Genomic DNA, 18,652 nt, shown 5'->3' with positions numbered 1-18,652 from the left:
TTATCCGAATTTGGATATTCAATGGATGGCTAAACCTGAATTGATTTGATTTGAAAGAAGTGGATTTTATCTTCTGAATTTTTCAAACGGATTGGATTTTAATTTTTGAAAAATAGACGCTGAATATGGTAAGTGTGGTTTTTTTTCCAATAGTGGAGTGATTAAGTTATCAACTATTAAAATGATATATTATAAAAGCAATTAATATATTTTATGAAAAATTAAGATTAAAATTTACTCAATTTTAAAAATATTGAAGATATTAATGGCAAAAAGTAAATTGGAACAGAACTAGATAGGTAAAAAATGGATGTATCAACATTTACGGAGATGATAGTTCTTTTTAAAATTACACGTCACAACGGAGCGAATGATAGAAACTAAGCATGCCTACCGCGGACGATGGAATTTTTTATTCATTTAATTTTATCATAAAAAAAATAATCCTTTAAACTTGATCGACCAATTTGAATCTAAACTTGATAAAAAAGATCATACTTAAAATTTTCAAATTCAAAAAATACTACCTTGTTGAAATGGTAATAATACCGCTAAAATGAAACAAGAGAAGAAACTTGTTGCCTGAAACTTGGTCCGAAGCTTTCAACTGTACAAAGTTGATTTACATTGCCATTCAACATTGAACCATATGTACCCCATGATTCAGTTTGAGCACCATGAAAACGTAAACCTCAAAATCCTGAAAATAACATCCGCCATTAATGATCGTTTCAGAACGAACAAGTTAAAAGCTCGAGGAAAAGGCCAAGAAGCATTTCATCAGATAAAAGAGGTTTCAAAATGTGACATCAGGATCATCATCATAGTCAAAATCTGGTTCACTAGAGTGTCTTATTCTCTTGGCTTCTCTAACTCTTCCCTTCTTTGGCTTTCCTCTGTAAAAAAAGAAAAAACACAAGACATGAGTTTTAGATTGTTCTGGGTTTAGAATTTCGGATTAAAGTAAATTCTTTAAAGAATTAATGCACTTACTGCCCATTGGCAAAGTAACCTCCACCCTTAGACCGACCGGCACCATAGTACAACTTCCCATCTGCTAAACACAAAGGAATAACAACCAATGAAACATCAAGAAAGGAAATCTGTTGATGCATCTGCATATTATAGGCTCACCATCTCTACCGGCAGCAACCTCTTCGGCCTGAAAGAAACAATGGCAGAACAAAAATCAGTCGGAAAAACTTGCTCGTGATGGGGACACCATATTATTTATCCATTCAAGCCATTCAATTACTTTTAAGGAAAAATAGCTGCAGTAAACACTAAAAAACTACCATACTGAGAAATTCATCTTTCATGCTGTTGTGGAAACATTTAGCAGGATCTTCTATAGAGTGGACAGCAATATATTAATTTTGATGTATATAGTTGAGGAGTGTGAGAAAGGATTGGTTTATGAAGGCATATAAACTATGGGGCTTTTATATGCAGCAATAGTAACACATACACGAAGCAAAACAAACCCCATCTGCAACTCTATATAACAGAACAATAGTTCAGTGTTGGCATTTGACGAAACCAATTTCCTATCTTACTTCATTTGACATGACAAATAGTAGAAATGCAAGTAAACAAGAACACACACCGCGGGTGAAGTGACAGAAGACAACGAGAATAGCCTATCTTCCGGCTGAAACTTCCTGGACCGCTTCAAGCTGCAAGACAAGTTCAATACATAGTTCATATTCAATATACAAATCCATAAGATAAAATTGCATTGGAACTTTTAGAACTTTAAAAAATTAGCTAAGCTGCAGTGTCCTTGAGCATGCATCTAATAAAATCTACACTTACAAATCATGTTTTTTCCCCCTAAATAAACCCTGAATATATATAAAATTGAACAAAACAGGCAATTTTGGACACAATATGAGAAATGCAAGACATCTGAATTCAACTAGCACAACACATTTAACACGAGAATCGTATTCGTGTAGATTTTCGACACATTCAATAATTCGTGTTTAAGCTAGAATACTAAACGTTATAAGGATATATGAACAAGCAGCTCTACATTCCATGAATAAATAAACTAAGGAAAAAAGTGTTAGAACAGGCAATCCATACAGCGCAGTATTCTTCGATGAAGAGAGGAATCCCTCGAAACCTTTCAAAACGTGACCGCATTGGCTTGGATCCTGCAAATAACTTGTTTCCATATCATATACCTGCATTTAAAAACAGGAAAATTAAAAAAAAAATCAAAATCGAATCAAATCGGGAGGGAAAAAGAAGAACAAGGAGAAAAATGATGAAATCACTACTTGTCTTTCGATGCTTCGTAGCTCTTCTTGAAGCTTAGCTCTTTTATTAAGCAGAGAAGCCAACATCGTTGACGGTGTTGCTGATCCTCTTTGACCTTAAAAAAACAACACAAAGGTTTCAATCCATTAATAATAACAAAAAGGGCAATGAAAATAAAAAAAAAAGATTGAAAAGAAAATGGCGATCGTAACGGCTACCATCGTAATCCATATTTTCGCGCGAAATCGTTGAGAATATTTTAGAACCCTAAAAAAAACCTAAAGTGGAGCTTTCCCCAAATCTTTTTTATGATGGAAGGACCTCTTTGAGAACCGGATCGGATCCCTTTCGAAATTTAAAAGGTCGAAACGAAAAAAATATAGAATCCGATTTCAAAATTTTAAAAAGTTGCCGAAATTTGCGAAATTGTCAGTACGATCATAATCTTCTAGCCAACAGTATTGCGCCATTTATACGCGGGGTATGATGATGGGTCTATAAATAATCCAAAAATTTATGAATATTAAATAATTAGTTTAATCGTTGATTTAATTAGTTTGATGTGATTTACTAAATAGATTTTTTAATTTATTAGTCTATTCGATTCGATTTAAACAATCACTATTTGGGTATTAACAATTGATAGATTTCGCTTATTAAGTTGGTTTTACTCTAAAAATACATATTATTTATTTTTTGAATTTATCTTTAATGTTTAAAATAATATCTGAATTTGATTTTAATGTTCAGTTTATTATTTAAAATTTTTAATTTGATATTTAATGTTTTCTTTGTTCTATTACTGATTCTGATTTCAATTTTTAATTTAGTAAACGAGCACTTTTTGTCCTTTAATTTTGATACTAAATTAAATATTAAATTTAAATTTAAATATTAAATTAAATATTTAAATGGATGAGAAAAAAATATATGCGGCCCACCAGAAGAGGATAATTTCATGTCGGAAATATTAAGAATATACAAAAATGGAACAAAATGCAATTTTATTTTTCTTCTTTTTTAAGATTAACTTTACAAAAAAACAAACCAGAATCAGATAGACAATGGAACAAGATTTAACAGCCCCGAAATCAGCCCCCCTAAAGGAAAAAATGGGACTGCACTAGGATATCAACAAAAAGAAAATCTGAAATGGAATCAAAATATTGAGATTAAAAAAAATACCACGACCCCATCGTCGTCGACACCGTTTTCAACACGAACTAAGAAGCTGTTCCAAGTAATCAGCTCCTAAATCCTCAAACACCACCAGGTTCCGTTGTTGTTGTTGTTGTTTTCCGACCACCTCGTTCCGTTTACTTCTCTTGTTCTTCACCGTCGACGACGACAATGATCTTTTCCTTAAGTAATGCATCTTCTTCAAAGCCACGACAGGTGAACAACCTTCTTCGCACCGATACTTCATTTCTTCAAGCGATTCCTTAACGACTTCCATCGGAAAATTGAGCGTAGCCAACGCTCCTTTCATAGCGAGCGCCGCTTGGTCGTAAGCTAAAGCAGCTTCTTCAGCACTGTCGAATGTTCCTATCCATACCCTAACGCCGTTCCTCGTTGAGTCCCTTATCTCCGCCGCGTATTTCCCCCACGGCCTCTTCCTTACCCCTCTATAATTCCGTTCCCCTTTGGGCTCCGGTTCGGGTTGTTTAACCTCGGAAGTAACCTCTTCGGGTTCGGGTTTGGGTCGTCCGCCTTCAGCCAATAAATCCATCCAAAGCAGTTCTTCTGCGTCGTTGAAGTTGAAGAAAACGGAACTGTACGGCTCCGGCGAGCAAAATGACGACTCAGGCGAGACTTCCGATGTCGTTGAGTATTGAAAGAAAGAAAGAAGATTGTCCATGGTATTTGTTTTAGTTGTCTCTAAGCGGCAACTGGTAGCGAACTGTGTTTTTTTTGTTTGTTTGTTTGTTTGTTTGGTCTCACGACATATTTCAACGACCGGACTCTGTTTATATACCAGTTCGAGAAAAATATTGAACAAGAAAAAAAAAGATTTACGCACGTGAGTCAAATGACGCACGGCTGCGCGTTAGACTCAAAATTGCATACATGTATAGTGACATGGCAGAATAATTGGTTTTTTGCCTACGTGGCAGACATTTGTCACTATATTGTGGAAGGGGCTTTGGAAAAAAAAGTTGGAGTTGGAGACTACCAGAGAAATTTATTAAAAAATAAAATTGCTTTTTAAAAAAAATCAAGGATGAATTAGTTAATAAGACTAAAAATTTGATAAATACAGATAAACTTATTTCGGACTAATTCTGGTTTTAGTCCTTCTATTATGTTAAATTTTAAAATTTAATTTTTTACTTTTATTTGGTATGATTTGGTCCTTTTATTTTTGTTTTATAATGTTATTAGTTGTTATAAATTGATAACATTGATGGTTAATCCCATTAAAGTTAGATAATATAATTTTTTTTTAAATCATGCTAATGTAACATTAACTCAATTCTAAAATCTCATGCCCGGGTAAAAATATATGATCTAAAATGAAGTTAACTCAAAATCTAGATTTCGATATCTACTCCTACGTGAAGTTTCATCATTAATCAAGCCTTTAATGATTTTGACTCATCTACATACATTTTTCATTTTCATTCTTTTTCTTTCTTTAAAAAAATCCTTATTTTTTTCTAAACTTCTTCCTTTCCTCAAAAAACCAACCACTGTCATGAACCATCGTGCACGACATCATTTTCGACCAGCAACGTCTTCAATCAACATCAAGTTCTCACTTCTTTTCCTCGATTTCATATGGTCCTTCCAAAAATCAAACCAAAATCTAATAAGACTTATTAAAAAGTTAAAAATGGTGTCATTCCATAGGAAGGAAAATTTCTAAAAAGAAATCTAATACATTTTTTTTTATTGCTCGTACTCCATCTACATTTCACTTGTAGATACTGTAAAATAAAGTAATAAAACAGTAGGAATTAGTGTGCTACACATAATTACAGGTATAGGGAAAGAGGGTTTCGAAATTGAAAGATATCATAACGCGGAGAAATTTAATACCTCAAATCCATTTTATTAGTTCAACCACAACTAAGAACTTTATATAAGATGATATTTAACAAAAAAATAGAAAGTCAAATAAATAGTTAATTATGGGTATTGTATTAACTATATATTCAGATAAAAAATACTACAATAATATTTGTTATATTTAAATTATTAGATTTGCACATTTTTAATAATCTGAATTTTTTTATTCCTATAATCAAATTTTATATTAAATATAACCTAATATATATATTATTTCTCAAGATATCTATCGGAGTGAACTCAGTAACTAATTTTAAAATTGCTCCATGCCTAATATTTTTTATTATATAAAATGGATGCAATACTTTAATTTCTAATATAATTGATAAAAATATTTTTTCAAAAAAATTAAAAAGTAGGGGTTTCTTAGAATTTTGAAACCAAATCTTTTTTTTAAAATATAATTTATTATTTTATAATTATGAATACGATTACTAAAGAAATTTTTGTATTCCAAATTTGATAATATGTATTAATAAGGAGCTTACCTTTAATTAATATTATTAAAAATATGATAAATAATTACACATGGTAGAATAATACAATGATAAACAGCTGATTATAAGCACCCCACATTAATTTTTTTTTTTTTGTAACTTCAAATTGCTATAATATATATACAATGTGATTCAAGCCACTGTATTATTTATACAATTGAAATTTAGTCACTTTAACAATTTTAATTCAATGACTGTAGTCTAATTTTTAGCATAATTAAAAATATTAAGAAAAATAAAAAAAATTAAGCTTGATTGTCTAGTCGAATAACAGTAAAAAAAATTCGATACAACGAATTAACCTATTGTTTCCATAAGCTTAAAATTAATTAATTAATTAATAAAGGGGACCCCTCATCTAAGTGTTTAAATAAAATGGGTAAGCTTACACAACGCACCACCTCTAATTTGCGTCAACAATTACAACATCGAAAATGACCAAAACGACATTTGAAAACGACAAGTGCGATCACTGCCTTGGTTCTTTCTTCATTTTTTTTTCTTAATTAATGTTCTATTATTAGTCTTTAAGAAATTAAAAAGAAAAATCGAACGAGTTTTAATTCCGTTGGTATTGGTATTATCGTCCGAACAAGAAAACATGGGTTTGAAAGCACTGAAACACGTTCATCTTCCTATCTAAGGGTTGGAAAGGGATTATGAGTAGTTCTAAGCATTGTATAAAAAAATGATTTTAAAACTTGTTGTTAGTCCTTGTACTTGTATAAAATTAGAGATTATTTCAATCCTATTTTTTCAATTTAACAATCTTAGTCCAATCATTATCTTCGTTGGTAATTTTTGTTGAAATTTGTTAATTTAAAATATTTATTTTCTATCAATTATATGAGAATAGTATAATAAAAAAATCAAGTTAACAAATATGGATAGAAAACACTAGCGATTCTAATGATTGGACTGATATAATTAAATAAAAAAAACTTGAGTGTTGAGGGTGGTCTTGGAAGTGTTGTCCATCGGGTAGCCGGTCGAACCTCCAACAACCAAAGGTACTTTCCTCGTATCAGGGTTTAGTCTCTATCCTTCGCAAAGAGCTGTGTACGATTTAAAGAGAAAGGCGCATCGCCCCCTTTGTTGGTGGAGATATAACTTGCAAGACTTGAGAAAAGTGTTAGCATAGGACGTGTGAACAATAATTTAGCTACTTGAGCGCGAGGCGACTAGAACCACCTACCTAATTAGGGTTAAATGGTCGTTACCGTACACAACTTTCCGCGGAGGCTAAGGACAATACTTTTGGTTGTTGGAAGTCCGGTCGGTTGCTCAGCAAACGACACTTCAAAGACTTCTCCCAAAGGAGCCTACCCACTCTTAACAAGGAGGATTTAATTTTTAACTTTTTGAGTATAAAGATTAAATCTCAAATTTTATCAAAATACAGGGACTTACAACACAATTTAACAAAGGAAAATCACTTATCCTAAAGATGAAAAAAGAAAGTCAATATTCATGCAAGAAAAGACTAAGATCAGGGCGTGCTTTCCGTCGTAGTTTCATTGAAGAATATATATTATGGTCCACATTCAGCCTCCCTAAACTATCATATATTTAGAAATATTCGGGTTTCTTAAAACGTTTAAGCTCTTCATATTATCAACTTTTTGGATTAAATTAGGTTTAATCTTTGAAAATAATCATATTATTGTCAAAACCATAAAACTTTTTTAAGTGGGGAAATTAAATTATAATTTTTGCAATAGTAAAAATGTAATTTTACTATTTTAATAGTATATATTTTTATAATTTTTAAAGGATTAAATCAAAATTTTATATTTTTAGGGACCAAAGTGAAATTTTACCTTTACTAATTTAAAATTTTAAAGAGTCTAAATAAAAAAATCATTTTAGGAGGACCCAGGCCCTTGCCAGCCCCCTAGCTACACCCCTGATTTATTGCTTTATCCAAGTTTTTTTAACAAGTTTATAAGTATATATACAATTACAAATAATACATGTTCGAGTAATTATAACTAAAATCGAATGACTACAACATAGGTAAAATTATCACGGAGGCCTCTGTACTAAGAATCATATTGCATTTTGTCTCTTTTACTAAAAAATAGACAAATTAGCCTTTGTACGTTAAATCAAAAAGCAAATTAGTCCAGTATGTTAAAAGTTTCATCCATTTTAAATTACTTTTAAAAATTGGCTTGGTTTACAGAACAATTAGATAGGTACACGTGCAGAGCCAATTTTTAATGGTAGAAATTAATGAAATTTTTAACAGAATGACCAGTTTGCTCTTTGGTCTAACATACAATGACTAATTTATTCATTTTTTGAGTAAAGGGAGAAAAATGCAATTTGATTCTTAGTACAATAGATTTCATGGTGCTTTAACCGTACAAAATATAACTAAAATATAAATAAATCTAGACAAAACTCAAACATGGTAAAATTTAAATCCAAAATAAATATAGGTAAAAGTGGGACTTCAACCCGAAATATCAAAGTTCGTAGGCTTCTACTTTGCCATCCAATTCTTTTTAAAAGTAATATATATTTTTTAAATGACAAGTTACATGCTCAAGTCGGTATTTAATGTTTTTTTTTTCGATTTAAGTTGGTATTTTTTTTTGTTAAAAGTAAATTCATTAATTCATTCAATGAATGGAACCATACAATTCAGGGGAAAAATAACAAACATTCGTCGTAGATGGTGAAGGACAAGCTCCATCAACACAACAAAAGCTTTAGCTTTAGCATCAATAAAACATCATGACATGTTGACAATTGGCTTTATCAAAACTCAAGCATGACATATTTGGAGTGATTGCAAGCACTTAATACGATAAGAAAATCAACCCCAGATGGTTCAAAGCGGCAAGCAAAAATCGACAAAAGAATCGAGCATTCGCCAAACTCGAGAGGACGACAACAAAATCATCCCTAAAATCACTTGTAAAACTAAGGTTAAATGCATAAGCAAGAATAAAAACCGTGCTACAAGAGCAAACAAAAACTTCTAAAACTAAAAACTTATTAAACAATGGAAAAACAAACAAAAAACACATAAAACTTAAGACAACACTAGTCCAAATCGACTCGTGAAATCATTTATTATTCTGAAATACTCTCAAAATAGAAGCATATTAAGAGCTGACGCAGAGCCACCCACTTTTCAAGAAAAATTACTGGTGGCCGGTGGAGTTTTAGTAAACGACAGGTGTCATTTGTCCATCACAACTTATGAACTAATAAAGATACTCATAAAATAGATCTACAAACTGAAAATGGAGAAGACATGTGGAGCGAATGAGAAGAAAAACAAAAGAAGGGTGGGTGGGAGAAAAATGTGGGTAATAGCCAACTTGAAGGCTGACACCGCTGTTGGATAAAACAAAAGATAAAAATCAAATGACCTACAGAAAAAAAAAGTTTTTAGGGTTTTTAAGTTTTATTATTATTTAAGTTGGTACTTAAATTTATATCTTGTTATAAATTTTATCCATTTTTAACGATGTTAATATGTGATGATACATTAATTTAAAATTACATTAAATCATCATTTCTTTTAAAAAATATTTTATAAGAAATTAGTATACATAAATTCTAAAAAATTAAGTGATGATGTGGCATAAGGTCAAAATATCATATTATCAAATCTTAATGGTGTTAAATAAAAGGCATTTGTTAGAAAACAACTAAATTTAGAAGCTAGAATGAGTCTTATCCCTTGGAGAAAATTACCTAGAAACCACATAAGAATCAAGTAGTCAATTAAAAATTTGATATCACTCTCAACATTCAAATTAAAATCAGAGGCCCAATTTCAAATTTTAATTAATGTGAGATAACATTTGCTTTTAGAAATTATTTTTTGGACTTTTTTTTATTACATCATCTATGGTTCCTTTCTAATTATGTATAGATTTTTTTTTATAAAATTTCTCATGTCATTGGTACCTGATTTTTATCTTGAACTCCGAACTTCGAACCTCGAATCTTAAATTCTAATCTCTAAAACCCCTAGCCTTTAGGGTTTAAGATTCAATATTTTGGATTAGGATTTGGTGTTCAGGATTAAAAGATTATCAAAATTATGTGTTAATGACATAAAAATTACTGAAATGTCATTAAATAACTGAAAAAAGATCATGGATGATATGGTAAAAAGAGTCCATAAATCAATTTTTTCTTTACATATAATTTATTTAAATAAATAATGACAAAAAAAAAAGTTTTGAAAGGTTACATTGAGATTTAATTTAATCCATTCATATGATCATTAAAAATTGATATGATAAAGCAATTTGTCGTAGCTTTTTATCCCAAACCGATTACTAATGTTTATAAAATAAATGGTTGGAAAAGGATTAGACCTTGAAAAAGATTTGGCAGTACTAGTTTACCCCACCTTCAATGGATTCATCGTACGTGGTCTGCTCCTAGACTAGACATTCTAATATTTATTCTTCTAAAATAAACTATTATTTTTATATATATAATTTATTTAGTAAGCCCTCGATCACGACTGGTTTATATATCCCCATCAACTTTTGACATCTTTCATTTACTTTACCGCCGGTCTGCGGTGACCAACGGATTAATGTTCATGCCCGGAAATAAAAAATTCGATAATTCACAGGGTCATATTTGAAATATTGATTGTATATATATAGTTGTATAGACCGTTAGAGAATTAGATTTTTTTATTATAATTTTTATAGGATTTTGATATGTGACGGAAAAGTTTTCAAAGAATTGTTCATCGAGAGTTGATGGATTCTTTCAATAGGTTTGGTTTTGAGTGTTTATGCTCGATTTTATTTATGGAATTCAACAATCATGCAAATTCATAATTTATGTTTGGTGGGATTTGAACTTATGTCCTATAGTTAACATATAGGAGTTGAATGGACAATCTAGGTTACCATTTGATCTAGCCATGGAACATGTGTTCAAATTTCACCAAACGCGAATTGTGAATTTTCATAGTGAGTAAAGGTGTTTCCTCTCCGTAAACTGAACAAGGTCTTCGATGGAAGCGGGAGACAAAATTGAGGGATAAAACTTGATGTAAACGCTTTAGAGCTCAATATTGAACTTTATTAAAGAGGATTTATTAATCCTCGTCAGATGACACTTTAAAATCTCCTCAACGAGAGATCATCAAAATCTCCTCAATACACATCATTATAAATTTTTTTTATTTTTTTATTATATGTTACTATATGATTCATAAAGGCAAAAGTACCAAATAAGCTTTTGTACGAGAAGTCAAATTGCATTTTACCTTTTTTGCTAAAAAAATAGATAAATTAATTTCAATACGTTAAATCAAATAGCAAATTGGTCATTTTGTTAAAAGTTTAATCTATTTTTATTATTAAAAACTAGCGTGACTTATAAAATAACCATACAATTAAAAAGGTCGTAATATGTATAGCTTATGCTAATATATAAAAGACTAATTTTTAATAAATATTTAACCTAGCTTATCTTAGCTTGATGGATCTACCAAAGCAATCTATTATTACAATAATAATATTATTGAAATTCAATGATGAAAAGCAGAAAGCAAGTTGGTGGTCCTGGATGATACATATTTATCAGAATCAAGGTGCATGAACTACTCGCTACGTAACTCAGTCGAGCAAATGGGTCTGACGTAATATATATACCAAATAAAATAAAATAAAATAAAATAAAATACAAAACATTTATGGTTTATAAATATAGTAGATTTATCACACCCTTTTTTGGGGTGAAAAATAATTTTTTTTTAAAAATATATTTGAAAAATAAAATGAATTATAAAAAATTATTTAATTAAGAAATTGTTTTAATAAATTATTATTAAAATTAAAATGTTGAAATACCCCTAATTATGTTTTTCTTTTTGCAATTTTAATTTGTTTTTATATCAATTGTTCAAGTTGTAAAAAAGTAAAGTCAGTCCAGTTGGAAGCAACACCAAGACTTAATCACTTCCATTATAAATAAATATAAATATAATATATTAAATACAATTGTAATATTAAAAATAACGTAAATAACTACTTGGATTTTATTTTGATATATAATTATTTGAAATTTAAATGGCTAAGCAACTATATCATTAAAAAAACATAATTATAAACGTGCTAGATTTACATACTAGATATTATTTAATATTTTTTTATGTAATATAATATAAATTACATATTCTTTTTAGCTTTGATGACATATTAAATGCTTTATTAAATAGTTGATTTATATACCGATTAAGTCTTAATTCGATTTTATGGACATTGTTGTTAGTACAGGCAGACGCGGGTTCGAGTGCGTTGAGGCGTATTATCCTCCTATTTAAGGGTTGAGATTGTTTAAAAAATTAATTTATATATGTAAAACAAATACAAATATTAGTAAGAGAAATAAAAAAGTGAAATTTTCCAATCCAATACTAAACATAAAGTTCATTAAAATGCTTAGAGCATGCTTTTTGGTTTCCAAAATAGCTAATTTTATTGTTAAAAATATTAAAAATGCATAATTTTATATTAAATTTAAATTAAATTAAAATTTGAACTGACTTAATTCGAAAATAAATAATTGTCTAAATTTGATTTAATCACTTGATCGTGAACAGGTTTAATGCCAAAGAATTAATTATAATAGATCATCAAAATATACAAATTCGAACCATAGGAGTTAAGTGAGATGACAAGGGTCTCTCTTTAATCAATGGTTAAGGGTTCGATCTTTTCTCAGGGTATACAACAGTTTTAAAACTCGTGGTCAACATCTACCCATTAATGAACCTACAGAATATGAAAAATTAATTACTGAGCTCGCCCCAATAGATACATTGAAAAATAAAAATATTTGTTTTTAAAAGAACTTTTTCAAATATAAAAAGAATTCAATAAAACCAATTTGGTCGTGGGGTCGATAAATTTGAATCTATGGCTAGCTAGAGGTTGCTTTTCTTTCTTTTTCCAAGTAATTTATATAATTTTATTTATATAAATTGAATTTAAATGAATATCAAATACTAATATTCAATTAAAATTCCATTTTGCAATGAATTTACATCCTTTTTCATTTCGGGATAATGTAACTTTTATTACTTGAACTTAGTAAATCTTTTCAATTTGGTCCATGAATTTCTTTTTGGTCCACATTAATCTTGGAATTTGGCAACTTTTTCAATTTTGGTCCATGTGATGACAAGAAACTCTAAGATTGTGTCATGTCATCACCTAATTTTCTAATTAAAAATTATAATTTTTATGTGGGCTAAAATATGCCATTAGTCCTTGTACTTTGAAAAAATTGAGATTTATTCATGGTACTTCAAATTAAGTCCTCTTACTTTTCTAATTTAAAAATCATAGTACAATCATCATCGTCATTGATAGTTTTCATCAAAATTTGTTAACTTAACATGTTTATTTTCTGTCAATCATATGTTACATCATATGAAGATAACTTAATCAACATGCGAAGCTAATAAATTTTGATGGAAAGTGCTAACAATGTTAATGATTGGATTGAGATTTTTAAGTCAGAAAAGTAAAAGAACTTAATTTTTAACTTTTTAAGTATAAAGACTAAATCTCAATTTTTCTCAAAGTACAAGGATTAACATCATATTTTAATATTTTTAGGTGATGACGTGACACAGTATCAGAGCGTCACATTCTAGAACTAACGTGGACTAAAAAAGTTTGGGAGCTAAGTGGAAAAAGTTGCCAAGTTTAAAGATTAAATACATATATTCAATTATTATTATTGGTAAAAGCATTATGGAAGCCTTGTTCTAGGAGTCAGGTTGTATTTTGCCTCTTCTACTAAAAAAGTAGATAAATTAGTCATTGTACGTTAGATCAAAGAGTATATTGGTCCTCCTGATAAAAAATTCATCTATTTCTATTATTAAAAACCAGTCATTATATGTCAAAACGAGGTATATGTGGTACTCTATGTGTAATTGTTTGATTATTTTGTCAGTCACACCAGTTCTTAACAGAAATGATCAATTTGCTATTTGATCTAACATTAAAGAATTAATTTACCCCCTTTTTTAGTAAAGAAAGCAAAATACAATCTACTCCTAATACAAGGGTCTCTATAGTATTTTTAACATTTTTTTCAATTATTTTACATATATTAAATGAATATAAAAAATAAATATTCAAATAGGTAGGAAAGTGGGCTAATTTAGGTAAGTTTATAAGATGGTGGTATTGGCATATAGCATGTTTTTGGCCAAACAATTGTACTCTACACTCCTTCCCACGTGACTTAACAGCGACGAGGTAAGTGCATGAATCTTTATCCACCATATCGTCACTAAAATATCTCTTTCTAGAAAGTCTTATAATTTAACTAATAATAGTGTTTCCATTTTTATTTTATTTTTTGCAATTTTTATGTCACGATTTGGGAATTTGGGGTATATTTTAGTTAGACCAAAAATAGAAACTTTTGTTTGTGATCCGACGGTTTTTAATGATTATTAGTTTTAGTGACCGGAGATTATGACGATTTTGATGATGCGTGCATGGAGTAAAATTACATGAATTTTTATTTTTAATGGATTATGATAAAATTTTCAACCCACGAAAGTTTTCTTCATATGAAGGTTGTTTTTTAGGGGTTGAAATTAAATTATATATTTTTATGATAATAAAATTGTAATTTTATTATTTTAATAATTTATATTTTTATAATTTTTAAAAGGTTAAATCAAGATTTTATTATTTTGAGGACTAAAATATAATTTTACTATTACTAATTTAAAATTTTAAATGAGTTTAAATAAAAAAAAATTCCATTTTAGAAAGTATAAGTCCTTGTCACCCCTAAATTCGCTACCGAGGCATAAAGAATTAGGTCATTTAAATGTTTATAAACAAATTATTATTGAAAGAGTTCATGAATTCAAGTAACAAGTTAGTACTTTTAAAGTAAATTTATATCATATGGGCTGAATTTGGAGGCTTAATTATGTTTCTTTATGCCAACATGTGATTTCATTAATGATGCATTAATAGTTTTAAAAGGCTTTTGTAAGACCTCAAATCCGGTCTAAACGTTATGACCGAATCTGGCGATGTCACATTGTAACACCCCTTACCCGTATTCAACGCCGGAATAGGGTACGGGGCATTACTAGAAGACATACATTTGCTTACGTATTAAACCGAGTTACAAAATTTCATTCGAATTAAAACTTTTAAATTATTAACGTGCTTTTATAATTCTTTACAACATATTCTCGAAATATTATATTCATAACAAATAGGGCCTACGAGACCCGATATTTACTCATGTAATTCAAAGTTTCATTGCCATTTCATTCAATTCACAATTTCTCATGTTCACAATTCAAATCAATTTCTCAATCCAATATATATATTTCAATCATTTAAGAATATAATTCAAGTTACACGAACTTACCAGGCTAAATTGCAAAAATATCAAAATTTAGGGACGTTTTGGTAATTTACTATTTTCCTTGAATTTCCACCCAATCTTGATATAAATTAATATTTCATTCAATTTATTAATTTAAATAATAAAACAATTCATTTCATGCAATTTGGTCACTTTTGGACATTTTTACCAATTTACCCTTAAAATATTACTTTTATTCAATTTAGTCATTGAACCTAAAACATGCAAATTGACCATTTTTAATGAGAACTCATGCTAGTTGAATAATCATTTATTTTCCTCCTCCTCCTCTCCATTCCACATCCTTAATGTATAATATGCTTATATGTAACATTATCTATAATTCCACCATTTATTTATATATTAATTCAAAGTTGTCCACTTGAGTCAAAGTCACTAAATTATTTATATCTTGAGCTACGGAACTCCAAATTAAGATAAGCTAAATTCCTATGAAACTAGACTCACATATATTCTTACCATAAGATTTTCAAAATTTTTCGTTTAGCCAATAAGTACAGTTTATTCTTTAAAGTTTCTCCTATTTCACTGTTTGACAGTTCCGACCCCTCTTCAGTAAAAAATAATTATCTCTTTGTACAGAATTTGGATGATATTTCCGTTTCTTTCAATTGAAAATAGACTCATTAAGGATTTTAAAAATATAAATTTAAGCCTCTAATTATTTTTATTCAATTTTTGATGATTTTCCAAAGTCAGAACAGGGGAACCCGAATTCATTCTGACCTTGTCTCACAAAATTTATTATATCTCATGATTTACAATTTCATTACTTACATCGTTTCTTCTATGAGAAACTATACTTAATAATTTTTAATTCCATATTTTTTCATCCTCTAATTCGATTTCCACAATTTATGGTGATTTTTTTAAAGTTAACCTACTGCTGCTGTCCGAAACTGTTTTAGTGCAAGATGTTGATTACTAAGTTTATAACTCTCTAATTCTCTTTCTCTATAATATTTCCCATCATTTTCACTTATTTCCCTTCACTAATATATCGAGAACATAAGACTTTTGTTGACACCATTTTTTTGATGAAAATGGGTTGACTTGGTTTTTGAAAACGAAAACGAAAACGGGAGTCGCCACCAATCCTTTTTGATGAGGTGTGATCAGATCACCCTGAAGAGTGGTTATTTTTAATAAACGATTTGATTTTATTAAAACAACGATTTCGGTCCACGAAATTCAGAAAAAACGGGTTCGGGAGTCGGTTACGTATGAAGAAGGATTAGCACCCTCGTAACGCCCAAAAATTGGTACCTAGTTGATTAGTTAATGTCTTAATGTCAAAGATTGAAAACTTTAAAGAATTTAAAAATACGATCCCTCTTTATATTATGTTATTTTAAAATGTTTTAATTAAATCAAAAATGGAAAATGCCTTCTTATCTCAAAGTAACAAGATGTCACACCCAGTAAGTTAGGACCCGGCATCTCATATTTTGAGAGTAAGTTTGCATTTCACTTTTTATTTAAACCTCATTCATTTCAATTTTAAAAGGACATTCGGTTATTTAGGTCCAACGCGAGAAAAATTGAGGCTCAGTAAGTTAGAGCACGATTTCTCGAATTTTCTAAATACAGAATAGTGCCTTTATTTATTTGAAATTTTGTGTGTTTGGAAATTTAAAAGGATATTTTTCTATTTAGGTTCAATGAGAAAATTGAGACCCAGAGGGTACAATATCTCGAATTTTCAAAATGCGAAACATTGCCTTATCTTGAAATGTGTTACGAACTTGAGTAAAAAAACAATGAAATAAAAATGTTTAATTCATTATGCTTTTAATAGAATCATTTAACACACAAAAGGAATCATACATGGCTCTACAACATACATTTAAATAACCGTAGCATAATACGCATAAAAATACAAATATTTTGATATTTAAAAGTTCTAATGTCAACATGCATGAATAATAATACAAATAATCATATAACAACAACAATAATAATGATAAAGATAACACTAAAGAATCTAAAAGTTCAAAAAAAATTTAAAAATTGGCACATAACTAGATAATGAAATGATAATAATAATAATGACATAAATGAAATATACAAATCAATACACATATATAAAAAAATGAACAATAAATAACATAAATAATGGTGTAAGTTTGATTTAAAATTGAAAAATGAGCAAATACAAAAAAACATTAATTGAATTATTTAATGAAACTATTTTTTTTTAAAAAATATAAATGGGAATACTAAAAGAACAATAAATAAACAAAATAAAAAAAGAAATAATAAAAACAGGTTAGGGACCGAATTGAAATCTGGCCGAAAATCGAAGTTTAAATTGCAAATAAAAGGTTCAGGGGGCTGAAATGAAGCACACGCAAAGTGCGAAGGACTGATCGGGCAATATGTCCAAGTCCTGAAGCGAAGTGTTTATGCGCGGACTAAATTGGAACATGCAGCAAATTTGTGGGGCCAAATAAAAAAAATAAAGAAACAAGTAGAAGGATTAAATTAAAACAAAACAATAATGCGGAGGGACCAAGGGCACAAATTACCCATCCAGGCGCAATACGCGGATCCCAGCTATGTAGCGGGTCGGGTCGCAGGTCAGAGCCAATGAAACGACGTCGTTTCGACGTCAATACACTTTAAGCAAAACGGCGCCATTTAATAATATTATAAAGGCCAAATTTTTTTTCAAACCCCATTTCAGCCATTATGTTTTTACAAAAAATAGAAAAAAAAAGCTTCCATTCTCTCAACTCTTCCCCTTCTCCGGTTCGAGGCTCCGGCGAGCATTCGGGGTGGCTCCACCATAGCGCCACCGCGCCGGAAGACGGAAAGCGTCCGAAATCCTTTTTTTTTAAATCGTTCCTTTTACACACAAACCCGATTTGAGTATTTTTTGAATAAAATGAAAGGAAAAGGAAAAAAAATGGCCTTTCGGCCTCGTCGTTTCTCTTCTCAACAAGCCCTGAACGAAACCTTAGTGGCTCCGGCGACTCGTCGAACGGAGGAGGCCTCCAACGGCGGCGCACCACGAGGAACAGGTATTTCAAAACCCTTTTCTTATTTCTAGTTTTTTGTTCAAAATAGATTTGTAAAAAAACAAATAAAAAGAACGAAAAACAAATAGGAAACAATAAATGATTTTAATCAACCTTTCCGAATTTCTGATATATTTTTTTGATTACTTCGTGTGCGTAAAAAAGAGAGGAAAAATTACAAGTCTCTGATTTTTAGTTTTATAGCCGATCTAAACAACTCTTTGATGTCTATTTTTTGTTGTTTTGTGATTTGGTTGCTTCTTTCTGTTGCATGTTGCACGTTTTGCAGATGTCAGGGGTCGGTGATAGGCGAACGGCGGTGGCAATGGGCATGCGAGTGGTGGCTGGTCAGAAGAACACGCGGCATTG

At 29.9% G+C, this 18,652-nt stretch overlaps 2 protein-coding genes across 3 annotated transcripts; both read right to left on the bottom strand.

Moving 5' to 3' along the window:
* Window positions 1–454: 454 nt before the first annotated feature.
* LOC107939947 (chromatin modification-related protein MEAF6) lies at window positions 455–2,764 on the bottom strand. 2 transcript variants are annotated; one of them, XM_016873333.2, is made up of 7 exons: window positions 2,484–2,764; window positions 2,286–2,380; window positions 2,089–2,189; window positions 1,607–1,676; window positions 1,135–1,162; window positions 994–1,057; window positions 455–896 (listed from the first exon to the last, which is right to left on the bottom strand). In XM_016873333.2, exons 1-7 carry the CDS (start codon window positions 2,494–2,496, stop codon window positions 797–799), a joined length of 471 nt encoding a protein of 156 aa, XP_016728822.2. In that variant the 5' UTR covers window positions 2,497–2,764; the 3' UTR covers window positions 455–796. The 2 variants fall into 2 exon arrangements, with proteins under 2 accessions (XP_016728822.2, XP_016728823.2); XM_016873334.2 differs by having other exon boundaries at window positions 513–896; window positions 994–1,054.
* A 430-nt stretch (window positions 2,765–3,194) lies between these two features.
* Window positions 3,195–4,203, bottom strand: LOC107927510 (ethylene-response factor C3). Its single transcript, XM_041098705.1, has one exon. The coding sequence runs from the start codon at window positions 4,121–4,123 to the stop codon at window positions 3,479–3,481; it is 645 nt and encodes a 214-aa protein (XP_040954639.1). The 5' UTR covers window positions 4,124–4,203; the 3' UTR covers window positions 3,195–3,478.
* Between the last annotated feature and the right edge of the window lie 14,449 nt (window positions 4,204–18,652).

This window comes from Gossypium hirsutum, chromosome D08 (genome assembly GCF_007990345.1).
Source record: "Gossypium hirsutum isolate 1008001.06 chromosome D08, Gossypium_hirsutum_v2.1, whole genome shotgun sequence".
In the NCBI taxonomy this organism is placed as follows: domain Eukaryota; kingdom Viridiplantae; phylum Streptophyta; class Magnoliopsida; order Malvales; family Malvaceae; genus Gossypium; species Gossypium hirsutum.
This window is presented reverse-complemented; position numbering and strand designations above follow the sequence as displayed.

Bases quoted from the DNA above. Each gene is read 5' to 3' on its own strand.
- LOC107927510 (XM_041098705.1), bottom strand. From the start codon at position 4,123: ATGGACAATCTTCTTTCTTTCTTTCAATACTCAACGACATCGGAAGTC.
- LOC107939947 (XM_016873333.2), bottom strand. The intron at 1,677-2,088 runs GTATGGATTGCC...CTTGTCTTGCAG, and splicing joins TCATCGAAGAATACTGCGCT to CTTGAAGCGGTCCAGGAAGT. The intron at 1,163-1,606 runs GTGTGTGTTCTT...TGTTTCTTTCAG, and splicing joins CTTCTGTCACTTCACCCGCG to GCCGAAGAGGTTGCTGCCGG.